Raw genomic sequence first — 18840 nt, 5'->3', positions numbered from 1 at the left:
ACGGCACAACCCCCTTACGGGAAGCCTTTTGGCACGGCAAAAATTTAAATCCTTATAAATAAGCTGAAAAACTTGACTGGTTCCCATTGCTTCCCGAGTGATTTACTTGACATTCAACCTGTTGTAGGATCTCTCTCTCTCTCTCTCTCTCTCTCTCTCTCTCTCTCTCTCTCTCTCTCTCTCTCTCTCTCTCTCTCTTTCAACCGGACCAGGAGAGAACGATACGGGGGCGTTTCCTAAAAATCAACTAAGCTAAGCCTTTATTGACCTAAGCAATGAATTAAGTACGTAGTCGTTGGTTGACTGTTGTGGTTCCCAGTTGGATAGAGAGAGATAAACAGACATACAGATCAGTACATTGCAGAACCATCACATAATTGAAAACTAGATGGCTTCGAAGAGGTAGCCCTCACCTTACTGGGGTGAAATCCTTCACAATATATTCTCTCTCTCTCTCTCTCTCTCTCTCTCTCTCTCTCTCTCTCTCTCTCTCTCTCTCTCTCTCTCTCTCTCTCAACAACGATTATCGACAATCGACACTCGCCTGAATTCTGTTAAAGGTACGAAACACTTCATATAATTTTGAGTTACAATATTACCATATTTGAACGTCGTCGACCTACGAAGGTGACCCAGAACTGACTGCACTAGATCTCTTCTTGGTTGTTACACAAAAGCCCTTTAGTATCTTTTATTAAAAGGCATGAGGGTATAGTGAGAGCGCAGTTACATTTATACACAGATAAACAATCTTGAGTCCTCTAAATAGGTAATGCTATTCGATAAATCAATGCCCATCATCCAAGCCGGTAACATCATCATAAAAGCAGAATGGCCCATTCGGTAGTCACGAATTCAGTGCTGCAGGACTTGAATGAAACATGTTGCATAATATTGACAAAAGGACATTAACACAGCCAGTATGAATATTCTTATGTCTGGCTTTTGGTTTGGATGGTCGGTTGAAAACTACCTAGTTAATGCAGGAACGCTACGCGTCTTCTGGGATATCAGGACAGAAAATGAAAATATTATGCCAGGGTCTGTCAATTTTCAGTAGGGACGTGAAATGTAAATAAATTTATTATTGCTCTAAACCTCCGTTTTGTGTAACTTAATTAGTCAAAACATAAACTACTGGAAAAATGGCTGAAAAACGCACTAAACAATAATATCAAATTATTCAAAAATGGCAAAGATTTTGTGCAGATTAAGAACATAAGCAGTTCCTTAGGTTCCCAGTAGATGTCATTAAAGCATGCCATTAAGATTTTATTATTTCAAGAAACAAAACCAGTCCCATTTTCCTAGTGGTCTATCTACTTGTACTATATACATATCTCTTATTTCATATGCCCGAATTCTTCCTTCCAACAGGCTCGGTTCTATATGGTAAGACTTTTGTAATAACAGTTGTTATCTTATAAGGCTGTTGCAAACACTGGTACAATGTGGTATTATCAAAGCTTCTGTCTGTCTATCTATCAGACTTAATTTTAAAAAGGTAAAATCTCTATCTCTCCCTCTCTCTCTCTCTCTCTCCCTCTCTCTCTCTCTCTCTCTCTCTCTCTCTCTCTCTCTCTCTCTCTCGGAGGAGGAGGAAAAAAAAAAAAGAGAATAACGAAGCGGTATCATCCGGAGGGTCCAAATCACAGTATCCATTTCCAATATCCAAATGAACCACCCTTTAACATGAAAACGCTGCCAGTTCTTGAGGGGTGGAAAGCATAACTTTGATGGGACGAATGTTTGGAATGAGAGCCTCAAGATTCCAATGGCTGAACAAATGAACGGAATGCTTCTGAAATCTCAAAGGACAGCCGCTGCGCATCGGTGATAGAGCGATACTGGCTTTGATAAGGGCAAACCGGAGTGCAGAGCCCGAAGGGTTCGCACAAAATGAAAAAATAAAACAAATGAAAAGAGGCAGACTGGAATGAGTGATAGCAACAGGAATATAGAGACAAGATCGTCATGGCAAGGGATTACACGAGCGGGTGAAAATAAATGAGGCTGGCACACAAGTAGAATGTACATTATTTCTCTCTCTCTCTCTCTCTCTCTCTCTCTCTCTCTCTCTCTCTCTCTCTCTCTCTCTCTCTCTCTCTTATACACTTTCGCCAGTAACGCTTTCCTGTTACAAAAATCTTTCTTGTTAGGAATACTCATTGATATTTACATATACATGATAAAGAGACACACACACACACACACACACACACACACACACACACATATATATATATATATATATATATATATATATATATATATATATATATATACTCGTATATATTATATAGTTGTATCTCTGTGGAAACATTCCGACGTTTGAAGGGATTTCTCATACAGTTATCAGTCTCCCAGCGGTAATAATAATAATAATAATATATGTGTGTATATATATATATATATATATATATACTCACAGTATATATATATACTCACGTATATATATGTGTGTGTCTGTGTGTAAGCGAGCCTATTTTGTGTATTACGATTAAAGGCGATCTTAGTTCAGTGCTTAGGATGTCCACCTCGCCAGTAAGAAGGCCCAAGTTAATTTTACAGAAGGTCGGAACATTTTAGGCAGGGTTCTATATCAGACTGCCACAGCTGACCTCAGCAGGGAACCATTTCCCTGGTCGCCAGTCAACTACTGCAGTGGGTTGCAAGGCAGGTGACTAACACCTCAAAGGTCACAAAACCCAGAAAAGGAAAAGGTCTGTTAAAAAAAAAAAAAGATATACTTAAGATTGTTGCAGTTACAAATGCCAGAGTTGACTGATACGAGAATTAGTGAGGTAAAATTCCTTTGAGAATACTATTGTAAAAATCCTTTTCAAAAGGTCTGCAAAAAAATAATCTGATTGTTGCAGTACAAATGTTGAGTTGTACGGTAAAATTCTTTGGCTAGTTAACTACCGGAGAATATGAGAAACCTGTACGACAGAAGGAAAAATTCGGAGTTTCACCAATATAAGGAACATTTAAATGCGAGTAACTCGCACAGCAAGGAGCACAAAGGAGCACATGACAAAGGCTGACTAATAAGGAGCTCTTGACGTCAATTACTTGAGTGTAATAGTAGAAGGCGGGTGCAATTTAGAACTATATAGAGACTGGTTCGTGTTGATCATGAATGTTGAGAACACAGTTTAAATGCTAAATGTAAACTGTCTGCAGCAGTGATGGGTCTTGGAAAATATTTAGATGGGAATGGCTGTTTTTTCTTTTTTTAGGGCCGTCACTAATGAATTATAACTCTCAAACAAAATAAAGTAAATATATAATATATATATATATATATATATATATATATATATATATATATATATATATATATATATATAACAGTTGTGTATGTTCGTCAGTACTGTTCTTGTAGTATATATATTTGTGACTTCTCATACTCTGTATCAGTCCTTCGTCAATGGCTTGGAAATAAAGTCGAAACCGGTCAGGACCTACACCCCGTTTCTTATTTTTCACCTGTGGTAATGTGTGATAAATGAATCACGTACAAAAGTGATAATAATCACACACACACACACACACACACACACACATATATATATATATATATATATATATATATATATATATATATATATATATATATATATATATATATATATATATATATATATATATATATCGGTAGGTTATAAGGATGTGAAACAAAAGATACGAAAGACTGCAGTCTTTTCCACAAAGATAACTCGCCGTTGGTCTAAATTACCTAAACAGGAGGAATAGGAAATAAAAAGGTTTTGGAAGAAGTATGTGGTATCAATCATCTCGAGAAAAACTAAGACAAACATGAAGACGAACGCCTGAACCACTTCTAACGAAACTTTAGAAATTATTTTTTTCTTTAAGTATTTGGCATCAACCAACTTTTCCCAAAATGTGTAGATGTACTGTGCCCAGTCCCTCCGAAATTTTCCTTCGATTCCTTCGGTAGTTTTTATGTTACGACCTTCAAAAAGTATCCAGTTTTATATAGGCTTCCTTATTTAAGTCAGTTTTCAAAAGCCATTAAAAGGCCTAACTTGTGTACGAAAGAAATATTCTTGTTGGATTTTAAATTAAGAAGAAATAAAAGTTACCAAGATTTACAACACTACACAAAATACTCTCTTTAGTTAAACATTCATCTCAACTCATTATAACTTTTTTAAACATACGAAATTATGATAATTCCGATTTCTCAAGAATGCTTGTCCTTTTTAAAATCTGAAAACTGGTCATTAAATAAGGAAACAAATAGACTTTTAATATAGGTAACTTTAGTTTTGGAGAAATACCGTCCAATTTTTTTCTCGTGAATTTTGATGCAATACCACTTGGCTCGTTTACCAGTAGTGGATTTGGACTTAGTGCCTAGAGCTGTCACTTCACAATTCATATGAAGAGATATTACCCCATTATTCTTTATTTTCTAAATTACTTTGGTCAGGAGAAGGGTTAGAGGGGACGGGGCGGAGGCTAGCAAAGGGATATTGAGGAGTCAGATGTGCATGTGGTGATTCAACTCATAAGAGTAACGTGTAGTTGCTTGTATTTCTTCCTGTGTTTCATAGTTCCCAAATTTTGAGGGTCGTTAGAAAATGTTATGTAAACAAAATAGAACAAAACTGTTGAGTGCATAAACGTTTTGTCACTGCACACAAAGTATTTATATTCCAGGAGATTTTCATGAATTCAAACAGGCCAAAGTACAACAGCAGATTCCTAGTGACCTTGACTGAGGGTCGTGAGGGGAAAGTTCTCTAATCTTAATAAATACATGAAATAACAGATTACGTATGCTATGAACAGCGAATTATGTAAAATAAGCAACATAACAGAACGTGGGGATGGCTGGTACACATGTAAAAGAACTAATTTTTTTAATTTAATTAAAATACGAACTTGTATCTTACGTCTGGCAGTATCGAACGCCTAAGAAAGAGAATGGACCCCCCAAAAAATGAAAATGTTAAATTTTTCGGGTACACTCAAATATTATCCTTGCCGATCTCCTTATGGTTTCCAACAGATTCCTTTACTTAGGCTGATAGTTTCTAATTATTACTATATAATTCCCTTGGGGTTTTTTCTTTTGCTAACCCACGATGTATCATTAAGCCTTCTCGTTCAATATACGGTCACTAATTCGAATTTGAACAGTACTGTCAACAAACACTGTGGAAACAACCCGTACTTCTAATTAAAATGTTTAAGATTCCGTTTTTTACCTACATATTACTAAGATCTCCCTGTGATACTGAAAAATGTGAAATTTATCTTCCCGTAACTATCGAGAGTTCCTATACTGAGTTTAAAAGCAGTGTGGCAAAAAAACACGAAGAAATTTTTCCGTGAAAATGAGTGCAAGTCTTCTGAGGAGTCTGTGTATAGCCTAACGAAATTTCTCCTGTTTTCACTGAAGTATAGTTCGATGCCTACGGAAGATTTTCGGCGGTCCACTTCAGTAACTGGTCATTGTTAAACTATTTCGACCATAGATTTTAAAGACGCTTTCCTAAAGGAAAAAAAGAGGAAAATAAAAACATCTACAATAATTTTTTCGTGTAATGTCATTTGCAAGAACTAATAGTGTAAGCATGCAAATAGTAATATACATACAATATATGCTTTAGGCACACGTCCAGGCTGAAAATACACACACACACATATATATATGTGTGGGGGGAGGGGCCTGTACGTATACTGTATAAAAATAACTATATAATTACATAATCATGTATATATAATCAAGTAAACTTAGCAGAGAGAGAGAGAGAGAGAGAGAGAGAGAGAGAGAGAGATAGAGTCGTATAACAGTTCTGTTTCCAGTAGCGAGATCTATTTTCGAAGCAACATTAAAAACCTTTTGAATAAAGGCATGGTGAACTCCTTTTCATTCGAAGTTACCTATGCAATTGTCCGTATAAGAAAGTCAAGTCACGCAACGGGCAGAAAATAAATAAAATCACGTTCATAAGTGCCTAAATAACTTTACAAATGGTTATGTTTTCTTTATGTTTTCATCTGTTCATAATATATGTGTTCGTGCGTGTGTGAGTAGCCTATGTGTTTGTGCATACAGCACGAGACCGACACACAAGCGAACATCAGTTGCTTTGGTACGAACGCTGTACGTACAATGGTTCCCCATGAAAGAGTCGATTTTACGGCGACTAAATATTCCGAAAATTCAAAATAAAACGCCCTTCAAAATTACCGACTGGTAGCATGCATAAATCAATACGCGGATATTCTAAAATGCTCCTTCACAAAAAGAAACGGAAGAATGAATCAGGCCCATGGTTACCGAGAGGACTTTAAAACTTATTAAATGTAACAACAGTTCATTCGACAAAATGTCCGGTAAAATAAAAATAAAAAATTCAAAAAAGTCTGATATCAAATGGACTGCATAAATACATACTGTAAACAGACACACAAACACACACACACACACATACAAATGATTGTGCTGGACATAAACGGAAGGCTGTCACGTTCTAGAACCATCCCCTTTAAGGGGAAAACGAATGTTAGCTTAAAAGAATATATATATTTGCAGAGCTTAAAATTTGCAGCATCAATTTGGATATTTATGCAGAAGTTTTTTGTACAGCTACGTTTAGCGTTATATACATATATATATATATATATATATATATATATATATATATATATATATATATATATATATATGTGTGTGTGTGTGTGTGTGTGTGTGTGTGTGTGTGTTAATAATATGTAATCTGTGTTCCATGGTGTGTTGCCAAAAAATTAACAGCAGCAGTTATTATAACTTCCCTGGCAAGATATACCTGTAAGAATATCCAGCAGGGAACACAGATGACCCCTTTCAAAAGGTAATGTTGCTAAACAGATATTTCAGAAGGCAACAAGAAACAGCCTAGACCTAATGTCTAGCAATATTTCCCACAAAAATTTGTGCGACATGAAATTCAAAAAGTTTACACAAGAACTTTGATTAAGCTATGTCAAACATTCTGCTTGGTATTGTCAAATCAGCCCTATTTAGCCTCCAACTCATATTGATATCAGATATTTTCAACCTTATATATATGTATATATATATATATATATATATATATATATATATATATATATATATATATATATATATATATATATGTATATATATATATATATATAGCCTATATATTCCAAAAATCTTATATGGACGACTAAACAAAACAGTTTGACTGCAGTTCATGGACATAAGAGTGAATGGCAGTGATTATTGATGATCTGATGAAGAAAAGTGTTCATGCAAGAAGAAAGTGCCAGAAAAAGTGTTCATGGAAGAAGAAAAAGCCAAAAAAGTGTTCATAGTAGGAGGAAGTGCCAGAAAAAGTGTTCATGGAAGAAGAAAGTGCCAGAAATAGTGTCCATGCAAGAACAAAGTGCCAGAAAAAGTGATCATGCAAGAAGAAAGTGCCAGAAAAAGTGTTCATGCAAGAAGAAAGTGCCAGAAAAAGTGTTCATGCAAGAAGAAAGTGCCAGAAAAGTGTTCATGCAAGAAGAAAGTGCCAGAAAAAGTGTTCATGCAAGAAGAAAGTGCCAGAAAGTGTTCATGCAAGAAGAAAGTGCCAGAAAAAGTGTTCATGCAAGAAGAAAGTGCCAGAAAAAGTGTTCATGCAAGAAGAAAGTGCCAGAAAAAGTGATCATGCAAGAAGAAAGTGCCAGAAAAAGTGTTCGTGGAGGAAGAAAATGCCAGAAAGGGTCAAGTAATGGCGCTAGGAAGACGGGGCACAGAGTAAGTAGCACAGACAACTTATCTCAGTCGTCATGGAAATATGCAGAACACAGTGGGAGTGTTAGGCAAGCGCTAAAGCAAGCTTGTTTATGACAGGGGATACATATGCAAATATCAAGGTCAATGAGGTCTTTTTTTTCTCTCTCTCTCCATACCCATATATATATATATATATATATATATATATATATATATATATATATATATATATATATATATATACATACACGTATATATATATACTAATTTATATGTACATTCATATATATGTGTATACGTATAAATAAATATATAGATATACTGTAGACATGTATATATACATATATATGCATACATCCATACATAAATACATACATTATATATATATATATATATTATATATATTATATTACTGATATATGTAAACCACTAAATGCAAAGTACTACAGCAAGATGATATAAAAAAAAACTGTTCATTTCCCACAGACTGCTGAACATTGTGGCAGTTGTCATACAACTTTACACAAGACTGAAAAATACAGATGAACAAATTGGAGTGAAGAAATTCGATCATCAATGAGCTAGTTAGTTTTAGCTACCAAATACATGAAGACATGGAGGAATTATACAAATAAGACTACTGAAAATCGATTGGCTTTATCGATAAGAACGAGTAAATGGTTGATCACAGACGCCACCAACAAAATATAGCAGTTGGAGAAAAGAGGATCCTGCTTAAGTGAAATGAGCTAAAAGAAGCTGTAAGTTTAGGAAGTAATTAAACAGATTTAGCGCAAAAGTGACTCGTTATTTTACATAGTAAGCAGCACTAGCCAGAAGATAATGAAGATCACCAAAAGAAAAAAAAAAGATAAATAGTGGAGTAAAACGGTCGAAATGAGAAAAGGAGAAATCTTTATCAATATGAAAAACAAAACAAATGAAATACCCTTGACAGAGAATCTGCAAATCTTCAAAATGATAATACTATATGGAATGTAAATAATATCGAGAGGTTGAAAAAGCAGTGGCTCAGAGGTAGAGTACTAGGCTAGCATTCGAAAGGTCTATGGTTCAATCCCCGCAAGCCACCCATCAGTTGAACCACCTGTGAACGAGTAGTAGCTTCAGCTAGACTAAAAAAAAAAAAAAAAAAAAACTACGAAATTGGCATATGGTGATTTACAACATATGTATATGTAATGAATTTTTGTCACTTACTGTATACACGCGACTTATCTTATAGTCCTAAATATTAAGCCACAAATATCGTTTAATGCCAATTCACCATAACTTGTTAGTAACTTACAGCAAAGGTGAGTTATAAATAATAATAGCTTCGTCCCCTGCAGGATTCGAACCGTTGTCTGGTTTAGAACAACATACACTGGCTTTTAAACCAGGCCTGGACGTGGCACTTATCAGCTATAATTCCCCTTGGTTATAAGTTATTTCCAAGGTATAGTGAATTCGATATTAAACGATATTGGTGCATAAATATATATATATATATATATATATATATATATATATATATATATATATATATATATATATATATATACATAAATATTTAAAGGAAAAGCATTATGATTCGGGTCATTCAGATCTTTTACACAAAATTCCAGTTAGTGTGTACTACTCGTCTCGCTGAGCACTGGAATCCACAACTCATTAGTTACTAACAAAAATTCTGCATTTCTACTTTAACACTTAAGTGCTACAATTTCCCTTGCTTATTAATTAACTGCTGAATTATTTATGCACGTATTGATTCGTTTGCTGTTTTTTTTTATCCACTTATTTACTGTTTTTGTGTATTGTACCTCAATTCCCTTCTTCTGATTCCGTTTTCCCTTTCCCACACATATCCATCCCATTTCGTGGAGGACTGCTTAGCAAATATTTGATAATTTTGTCTTCTTCCATATAAGCAGGTACACATTTCGGTTAATAACGTCGCAACATCCATACCCTCATATTGCCTGACTCTTATTAATTTCATTTCCAAAGACCTCCTTTTGCAGACAAATGTCTAAGCCTTCTCACTGCCTAATTAAGCCTCGCCCATCATTTGCCAACATATCAACCCGTTCCCCTTATCTCATATACTTGTATAAATCCATAAATCCTCAATCAAAATGATCTCATCAATCACCCCACATACATGATGACTAGGCCTAGGAGAATGAAGACGTCCTTTGAAAAGTAGACATTGTTTTGCGACAGATAAAATTACCTTTTCTGTTAAACTTGGGCCCTTCACCGATATCAAACGAACTCTCATCACAGAAAAATGCCATTAATCCATATATATTCAAAACACCTCCTTCACAGGAACATTATCATTTCGATTATATAATTTCTTTGGATCTACGTATTTTATACAAAAACATCCTTAAATCTACGCTTCCAAACTGAAATAACTCTCCAGCAGCACGTACAATCCAAATACGTACGATTAAAATAACTCATAAATAATGCTGCGAGACAAACTAGAAATTATGCTTTATACTCTTCCAAACTCAGGAATTTCAGACACTGGAAGTCGATTTTGGGAGCAAATATTCCATTACAACAACTGATTGTAAAATGGGAAATGTTTTAGACTGAAAGGAAAAAATATACTTTTTGGTCCCAACTGAATACATATTTTGCTTAATAAAAATTTGCAATTTCCAATATGAGATATTTCCCCTTCTTCTTTGGAAGAAATTATCCTGAAACTGCCACAGACTTCACAGAAACACCTCTTGAGATTATACTAATGTTTTCCATACAGTTCGTGAAGACTTGTCAAACGTTGAGAGAGAGAGAGAGAGGAGAGAGAGAGAGAGAGAGAGAGAGAGAGAGAGAGAGAGCTTAGTGTAGAAGGGCCGTGGTGGCGATGGCTGAGAGAGAGAGAGAGAGAGAGAGAGAGAGAGAGAGAGAGAGAGAGAGAGAGAGAGAGACGGAACGGGAAAAAGAGCACCAGATATTCTAGAAAAACGAATAAAGGACATAGCACAGGAAATGCACCATTAACCAAACGAATAGTAAAAATCTGAAAGGCAAAAACAATGGACGAGAGAGAGCCAAAATCAAGAAAAAATTCTGAAACAAAAAGGAATTATTATTAATTTAAGCAACTAGACCGAATGATGAACAATATAATCAGAACAGAGTAACGGCAATGAAACATTTCATCATACCTTATACAGATATCTCATGCATATACATATATACACGAAGGACAAAAAACCGTTCGATGGCAGTTACATGTTCTGCAGTGGTGGTAATTACTGAGCCGACCTTGATCTCTTGGGCTAAAATGATAACGAGAGAACCGGTTGGTTGTGTAGGATTATTGATACTGTATGCTGGTGGTTGAGAGACTCGTCTGCAGTCTAATTAGACACTCCATTGCATTGTAGACGTACTTGGCAGTGGGTGTAGATCTGCAACATTCCGATTTATAAACTGGCAGTATATTGAGCTATAATAGCGTACAAGGCAGTGAGGGTTGCAGTGGTAGACCAGAACAATGCACATATCTTTTCTGGCTCCCAAATGAAGCACTGAAGCGCAGAGGTTAAAGGCTTAAACAGGCATCGTCAGTTAATTGCTCTTCGAGTCTGACCAGCAGTAATTCCAAAACCAATAAGAACCCGAAGTAATTTCCAGAAAACTTCTGGGATCGTGAAGTTATAATGAAATTCAAACAAAATATCAAAAAATAATAAAAGCCTTGATAATTTTTTTCCTATTTATGAGCTTTCTTTCTATAATTCTTAATTTACTTTTAATGAAAAAATAATATCACTATGTAATGAACGGCTCTAAATGCATCACTCGCCTTTTAAACGTTGTTTCAAACTATTCCTGACCAATCTCGCAAACACAGTCCTTCATTTCACACACCCGATCACAGATACATATGGAGAATCGAAATGTACCTGTTCTCCATTGAACTCTCTCGCGGCGAGTGAATGAGTCGATACAATCCTGCCGACTGAGCTTCTCTTGCCCGGTTTGCATATCGCTACTTTAAAATTAATTGTTTGATTTTATGTGCGTATTCATTTCCTTTTTAACGACGATGCATGAGAGAAATAAAAGGAAATAACTTAGCTGAAATGATTATTCTCTGTTGCAAAGATATAAAGACGTGCATTAAATGTATAATCGAAGGCAGAGCGATGTGGCGGTAACCGGCAACTGAACTTTTCTCAACCGTCGTACTACACTAGCGTGACCTGCCACAGAAATGTTTTCCCTTGGTACACACTTTGCAGAAACTTTCGTATGAAATATCATTTTGCGTCCCCTTGTTCATGGCCACCGTGAAAGCAATCCTTGACCCGGGCGTGGTGTTACACATTATTACGGAGGAATTTGATGTTCAAGGATTCTAATCACGGTAACTAATCGCCCCTCAGTCAACGAATGAACAAATTAACAGCCTATAATCTGCGCTGAACCATTCGAAACAGAGAGAGAGAGAAAGAGAGAGAGAGCAACTCCATTTATTTGACATCACGTAAAACATTAAAAGAACATATCTTTTGCATTTCCTATTGTACCCAGAAGGAAATGATAGAATATCATCGCATATTACCTCCTGCCTTCTTCCCAAGGTTCATTTTTGTAAATAGCATTTCAACACCGTGGACTGCTGACTAATGTATAAAAATAAATTGGTTTCATTACTCCATCGCAGGAGTCAGCGACACAGATCGCATGGGGAGCTTTTGAGTTGGGTGGGCAGGCGTTGTGGGAAGATGAAGGTGTGGGGATGTCAGGGAAGAGAGAGAGAGAGAAAGAGAGCCTGAAACGGCTGCATTTAGACGATATAGGGAAATAGCCAGTCCACTCGGAATCTTTCCCTCCACTGACAGTATTACCCTGCACCCGAATCAGCATGCATGAGTAACGGCGACCTAACTTCGATACCTCATCACAGAAAACAGGTCTATATCGATCTCTATTCTAGCTATGAAAATGACCAGCGAGGGACTTACAAATTGTTGATAAATTTAGTCGAGCGCCGTGCCCGAAGCAAACGTAAACTACGTCGGTCATTGTGTTAGTTGCCGGCAGAGAGAGAGAGAGAGTTGATTAGATTGATTTTTTCCTATGAATAAAGCTTCACGGGAGGTCTGTACACACTAGCATGCGATCTATCATGGTAACAACGAGAAAATGCGCTGAAGGACGCCCCTGCATTCTGGCATATAACCGTCGGATAGAGAAAGGAGAGACAAGAGAGCTGGACAGCTTTACTTCTATTCATAATGTATAAAAGAGGAAGTGGTTGCTCTGGTATTGCCAGTACGTTGGCCTAACCCGGCTGAATCTCTGTTCTTTAAACAAAGGGTTTATTCTCTTTTCTAATAATAAAAATGCTTTCAGCCTTTCGAACCCATAGTAATTATTGAATAAAAATATCATATTTATGCAACCTCTTACCCAACCTATGTTGTACTTCATTCGTTAATGGATTTTACAAGAAGCAATAAATTCAGTTACTTATGCATTTGGATATTTAAAAAAGTTTAATGAAAATGACATTCCACCTAAAATAGCATAAAAATGTTTTTTTTTTTTAAAGTCTTAATGCTCCATCGGAAAAAACTGTAATATTCTCGAATTTTATTCAATGTCGCTACCGCATCTTATTTCAACTCCCGCAATTCAGAAATAAATTGACTTTTAGGCATACCACTCATTCAGCATTATCTTAAATGATGTAGAAGGGGATAAAGCAGTAAACGTCTCAATAGTTACATCCCTCTACATTTTTGTTGAGTTTGAATTTTGTTGAATGCATATGTAGTCATTGGGCAAAAGTAGGTAGTTTAGCGACCAGAGATATTTCCTATGAAGTATTTTTTACAGACTACTGTTAACATTTCTTTCTGTCAAGTTTTATGCTATACTTTTCTTTATTAGGGTATATTCTCCTATATCGTTTCAAATTAAATTTATAGGTGAACAATATGAATAGCAGAAGGTATTATGGCCTAAGCATCAATCCTCATAAGTTCCTGAGAGATGCTGTTGATGGTATTGAAGACGCAGGGGGCGATGTTGAAATTGCCACAACAGGAATACCAGGTGGTAGTGATGGCAGCAATGTGGAATAAATGGATGACGAGTCTCTAGAGCACAATAAAATGTTGCCACAGGAAATTGTTGGTGAGGCTGATGTTATATATGACGACTCTGAAGAAGAGACTATCCCGGATCCAACGAGCAAGCAAAGAAGACATCTTCCAATGTGGAAACATGCCCATATTACCCCTCTCCCTGACCTCACTCACGATGAAAGGATATGTGCAAAGCATTTGCTTCTACGAAAATTCTCAGAACATGCAGGAGTATCTAAATGGGTGGCTTTTGATAAGGTGTTCAGCAATATGCTAATTCATTTGGCATGTGAGACAACAGGTATGCCAAAAACAAACAAAACACGTCAGAATATCAGGTAAAAATGAGGAGATATACAATTTACTGGGTCTTTTGCTTTCTGGCTATGCTATGGGGACAAGTGAAAGACAATTGGAGTACAGCGCCTGATTTATCTTGCCCTGCATTTTCAGAAACTATGAGTCGAAATTGATTTCAGCATATTAAACAAGTTATTCATCTGGCAGAGAATCAACCTCCTGAGTCAAACAAAATGGCTAAAGTTGGTCCCTTCTATGAAATTCTCAACAAATCTTTACTCATGTTTGGAGTACTTCACAAGCATCTAAACATTCATGCGTCATGGCACCCTATTTTGGAAGGACCTCTTGTAAGCTGTACTTTAGGGGGAAGCCAATAAGATTTGGCTGCAAATGCTGGGTTATCGCCTTCTCATGTGGAATGCCCTATAAGGTAAGCATTTATGAAGGAAGAAATGGGAATAACTGCAAGGATAACCCCCTTGGAACACATGTTGTAATGGACGGTCTAAACATCTGAAAATCCTGCATCTCACCATATGTCTTTTGATAATTTTCTACATCCTAGATCTATTGTCAAACCTGAAATTGCCTGGAAACAGAGCCACTGGAACAATTAGAGACAATCGCCTGAAAGGATGATCAGTCAAAAATGTTGCTGAAATGAAGAATGAAGAACAGAAGCAGGGAGTCGTATGAATACAGAGCTGATGGAGTTATAGAAATGGTGAGATGAAATGATAATTCTCTAGTTACGCCATGCAGTAATGCTTGTGGAATAGATCCAGTAAAGCAAGTAAAGCGCTGCGAGAAGAAGAAAGGGCATGTTATGATTTCACAGCCTCATATTGTTAAAAATCGCAATAATTGAACGGGAGGAATAAAAAAGAACTATTTTTCTAACACTAATCACTGATGAGTTAATGATAACGTTCTGGAGCTACTGTACTACCATTGTGCAAGGAAATGTAGTTTGAAATAGTACAGTAAAGGAGAAATAACACCCCAGGAGCCCAGTGACTACATATGTAGTTAAGCAAAATTTATGGGGTTACAGGTAAAACGAATTGCTGAAACTATACATATATCTGAATTAGACCAAAAAGAGTCAAATATCAATGAATACATTAATTTGGAAAATATTTAGAGAGGTTAAATTTGTCTGGGTTAAAGCACTTCGCAAGACCCATGGCTGGGCGACTTCCAGATTTTTTCATTCCTCCAAGGAATAGTATTCTCCACGAGGCCTATTGGCCAATTATTATCATTATATATGAAACCCTTCATTTCAAGAGAACTGCATCTTCACCTTTCATGTCTCTCTCTTCCTTCTAATTGCATTTAGTCAGTAATGTCTGTAAAACCTCTGCCATTCACTTGTCCTATGGAGTGGAGTGGAAAATAGAGTTTAGGCCAAAGGCCAAGCACTGGGACCTTTGAGGTCATTCAGCGCTGGAAAGGAAATTGAGGGTGCGTAGGTTTGAAAGGTGTAACGGGAGGAAAACCTCCCAGTTGCACTATGAAATTATCGTTAGGAGAGGGTGGATAGCAAGATGGAAAAAATATAATATGAATGGAGGTGCAGCAAAAGGAATGAACGGGGTTGCAGCTAGGGGCCGAAGGAACGCTACAAAGAACCTTTAGTAATGCCTACAGTGTATCGCGTGAGGTGCACTGACGGCACTACCCCCCTACGGGGTTAAATGTCCTATCATGCCTCGTATACATGTTTCATTATATCAAGCCCTAAAGAAGGCGTAACATCACGTTTCCTCGTGGGTGAGAAAGATAAATGTTGATATGTCGATGCTATATCATTCCGAGGAAAAAAATCGGTCATAAAATCATAATAAGTGTTCCATCAGAGACACTTTTTGACAGATTGCATGAAATTCCGGAAGCTAAAGAAGGAAAACTGAGACTGGAGAGGAGAAAAAAAAAGTATACCTTAGTTTACCAGACCACTGAGATGGTTAACAGCGTTCCTAGGCCTGGCCCGAAGGATTAGACTTATTTTACGTGGCTAAGAACCAACTGGTTACTTAGCAACGGGACCTACAGCTTTATTGTGGAATCCGAACCACATTATACCGAGAAATGAATTTCCATCACCAGAAATAAATTCCTCTAATTCTTCATTAGCCGGCCGGAGACTCGAGCTCGGGCCTAGCGACTGCTAGCCCACAACTCTACCGACTGGCCCAACGAGGAACTACTGGAGAGGAGAGAGACATGCCATACACCTATATACTGTACAAGCGAAACTGAAAGGGCCTATTCTCCCTCCTACATTGAACTGACGACCATCCGCTTCTCCTCTCACACACAAGAAGAATCAATAGAGCAATACTTTCGACACCACCAAGTGCTACTAAATAGAGACGTATGAGTGAAAAGCGCAAACATGTCGATAGCGCTTCCGACACTAGGCGCTTCGACAGCAACCCATCATGAGAACATTTCCTATGGCAGGGCAGCTTCTCCCCTTTATGGGATCATTTGGTTGTTTCACACTTTCCTCCTAAACTCTTTACTGTTTGGTTATCATTTTTTTTTATGGATCCGTCTCTCGCTTGTCAGTAGATGCACAACTCTATTGAAGATGACGACCGTTTAGTGGCATTGCGTGGGGAATGAGCATCATATTCTAGCAGTTTCTTGGTGTTTTCTAGGTGTTTTGAATTATAGCTATAAAAAAATTACCTAATCAATGAAAAAGCCTCGGCATTTCAGCATGAACTAAAAGCCCTCACGATATCGCTTTCAACAAAGGTTACTAAATAAGTCTGTTTATGTTCACGACTCTAATAATAATAATAATAATAATAATAATAATAATAATAATAATAATAATAATAATAATAATTTCATCAACTGATTTATGAATTAATGGTTCATTTATGAACAATAAACCTGTAACTTAAAAGAATAAAGGAAATTTATTGTTCTTTGAAATGGTATGCTTATTTTCCCAAGCAGGAGAGAGAGAGAGAGAGAGAGAGAGAGAGAGAGAGAGAGAGAGAGAGAGAGAGAGAGAGAGAGAGAGAGAGAGAGAGAGATCTGATAACTCTAAGGAATCATCTACTCCTATTTCATTGAATCAAGCTCTGCCCAAAATATCTAGGCCAAAAACCGCTGCTCCCAAGCTATGAAAGGGTAGGCCATTCGCCTTACGAAAAAAAAAAAAAAAAAGCATTTGAAGCTTTTTTTTATTTTACCATAAAAAACTGGTTTATGGCTTTGAAATGTAGGTTACTTAACTCAGACATGAGTACTTCAATAAGGTCAGACAAGGGTCCCTACTTGTTTTAACGTATTTGGTGGTTCAAAGGGTAGTTTGCTATGACATAGTTTACAGCCTGTGGTTCCTCCCGATCAATAATATTGTAACTTTCACTTTATAAATGGTCAGAACATGGGTCATATAGCTAAAAACATTTTCATTGTGAAAAGTTAGCAATTTGACTCGAAAATAGTTTATGGCCTAAAAATAGTTAGATTCAACATGAGTCCTCACCAGTCCAAAATTACAGGCACAAGTTTACTTGAATCCGGAATTTTTTCGTTTCACTAACCGCAAGTCGCCAGGTTACTAATTCTTAGACTTAGAATTGAAACAGTGTACAAATAAAGGCCTCACACGGTTGCAGAGTGAAGAGGGACAAGCAGCAATTGTTTTTAAACGCGATCAAGACTTAAGTTAGTAAATACGTCCAACCACAGTCAAGTGTTCCTTTTCGTAATTAAGAAAATTGAAACATGGCTATGTGACCTTGTAAATTTAGTAAAAACTAAACATACAAAAACATACAATTTTTTTTTACTTTAAAGTTTCGCAAGTAAAAACTCCAGATTCCTACGGAAAAAAAGGTTGAAAGAAAGCACGACACATACAATAGCATGAAGTAACTATTAACAAATGACATGAAAATTTCTAGCTATTCATTGCGCAGCTTGCAGAATAAGAATTAGCACATAAAGTAACCCATTTCAAAATAAGTTTTCTTTTCATTGAGTGAGATGAATATTTCTAAGACTGGCTGTGAAAATCCTTGTAAAGAAATCAGCAAAATGGAAATCAAAAGGCTGAAATTCTGAAGGGCTCTTTCCTAGATAGTGACCCCCAAGGGTTTTAACTCGGTATGTATCCACCTTTGCGGCGTGTTTAGTACAAGCCCATTGGGGATGACCGTACAAACATAAACAAAAGACTGTAAATATCTTAAAGGTAATGACGCCAAGAAATATTAATCCTAGATAACGACCCCCGAAAACCCTTGTGGTCACTATTCAGCAAAGATCCTAATCGAGCACCGTATGTCACCCGTATCATCAACCCACCTGAATATACTTGTTGGCAGCATCTAGCAACTGTTTATAGCAGCTTAATTTCTCCTTACTTTAATTACGTTTATCGTCTCTCAGTAGTGCACTGTTTCTAACAATAAGAATCACTTCCCCCAGTGAGTGTCGTCTCCAGTTTCCAGTTAATCAACGACACTTGATAGAATAATCCATTTTGTGAGGTTACAGATATAATTTCTTTACTTTTCTCTTCTTTTATTCATACTGCCACTTTTCCAAGTAATTTTTATAATCCATAATCAGCAACACTTTGATTGCAGTGGGAGTACGCGTGTTCATCAT

At 36.6% G+C, this 18840-nt stretch overlaps 2 protein-coding genes across 2 annotated transcripts in view; one reads left to right on the top strand and one right to left on the bottom strand.

The window, feature by feature from the left end:
* Nucleotides 1–11721, bottom strand: part of Dscam4 (Down syndrome cell adhesion molecule 4) — a 215175-nt gene extending 203454 nt beyond the window's left edge. The window contains exon 1 of the mRNA XM_067115984.1: nucleotides 10957–11721. The gene's annotated coding sequence lies outside the window, so the exon portion shown is untranslated. The remainder of the gene's footprint in view (nucleotides 1–10956) is intronic.
* LOC136845498 (histone-like protein HC2) lies at nucleotides 7298–13890 on the top strand. The gene is made up of 2 exons (XM_067115674.1): nucleotides 7298–7846; nucleotides 13735–13890. Exons 1-2 carry the CDS (start codon nucleotides 7298–7300, stop codon nucleotides 13888–13890), a joined length of 705 nt encoding a protein of 234 aa, XP_066971775.1.
* Nucleotides 13891–18840: the final 4950 nt, after the last annotated feature.

Source organism: Macrobrachium rosenbergii, chromosome 14 (genome assembly GCF_040412425.1).
Source record: "Macrobrachium rosenbergii isolate ZJJX-2024 chromosome 14, ASM4041242v1, whole genome shotgun sequence".
Taxonomy (NCBI): domain Eukaryota; kingdom Metazoa; phylum Arthropoda; class Malacostraca; order Decapoda; family Palaemonidae; genus Macrobrachium; species Macrobrachium rosenbergii.
The sequence above is the reverse complement of the archived record's forward strand: the minus strand, read 5'-3'. Positions and strand labels throughout refer to the sequence as shown.

What these genes read in the sequence shown, in the direction of transcription:
- LOC136845498 (XM_067115674.1), top strand. Translation starts at nt 7,298, where the DNA reads ATGCAAGAAGAAAGTGCCAGAAAAAGTGTTCATGGAAGAAGAAAAAGC. An exon ending in ATGCAGAACACAGTGGGAGT is followed by an intron (nt 7,847 to 13,734) that starts GTTAGGCAAGCG and finishes TTAAATTTATAG; the next exon opens with GTGAACAATATGAATAGCAG.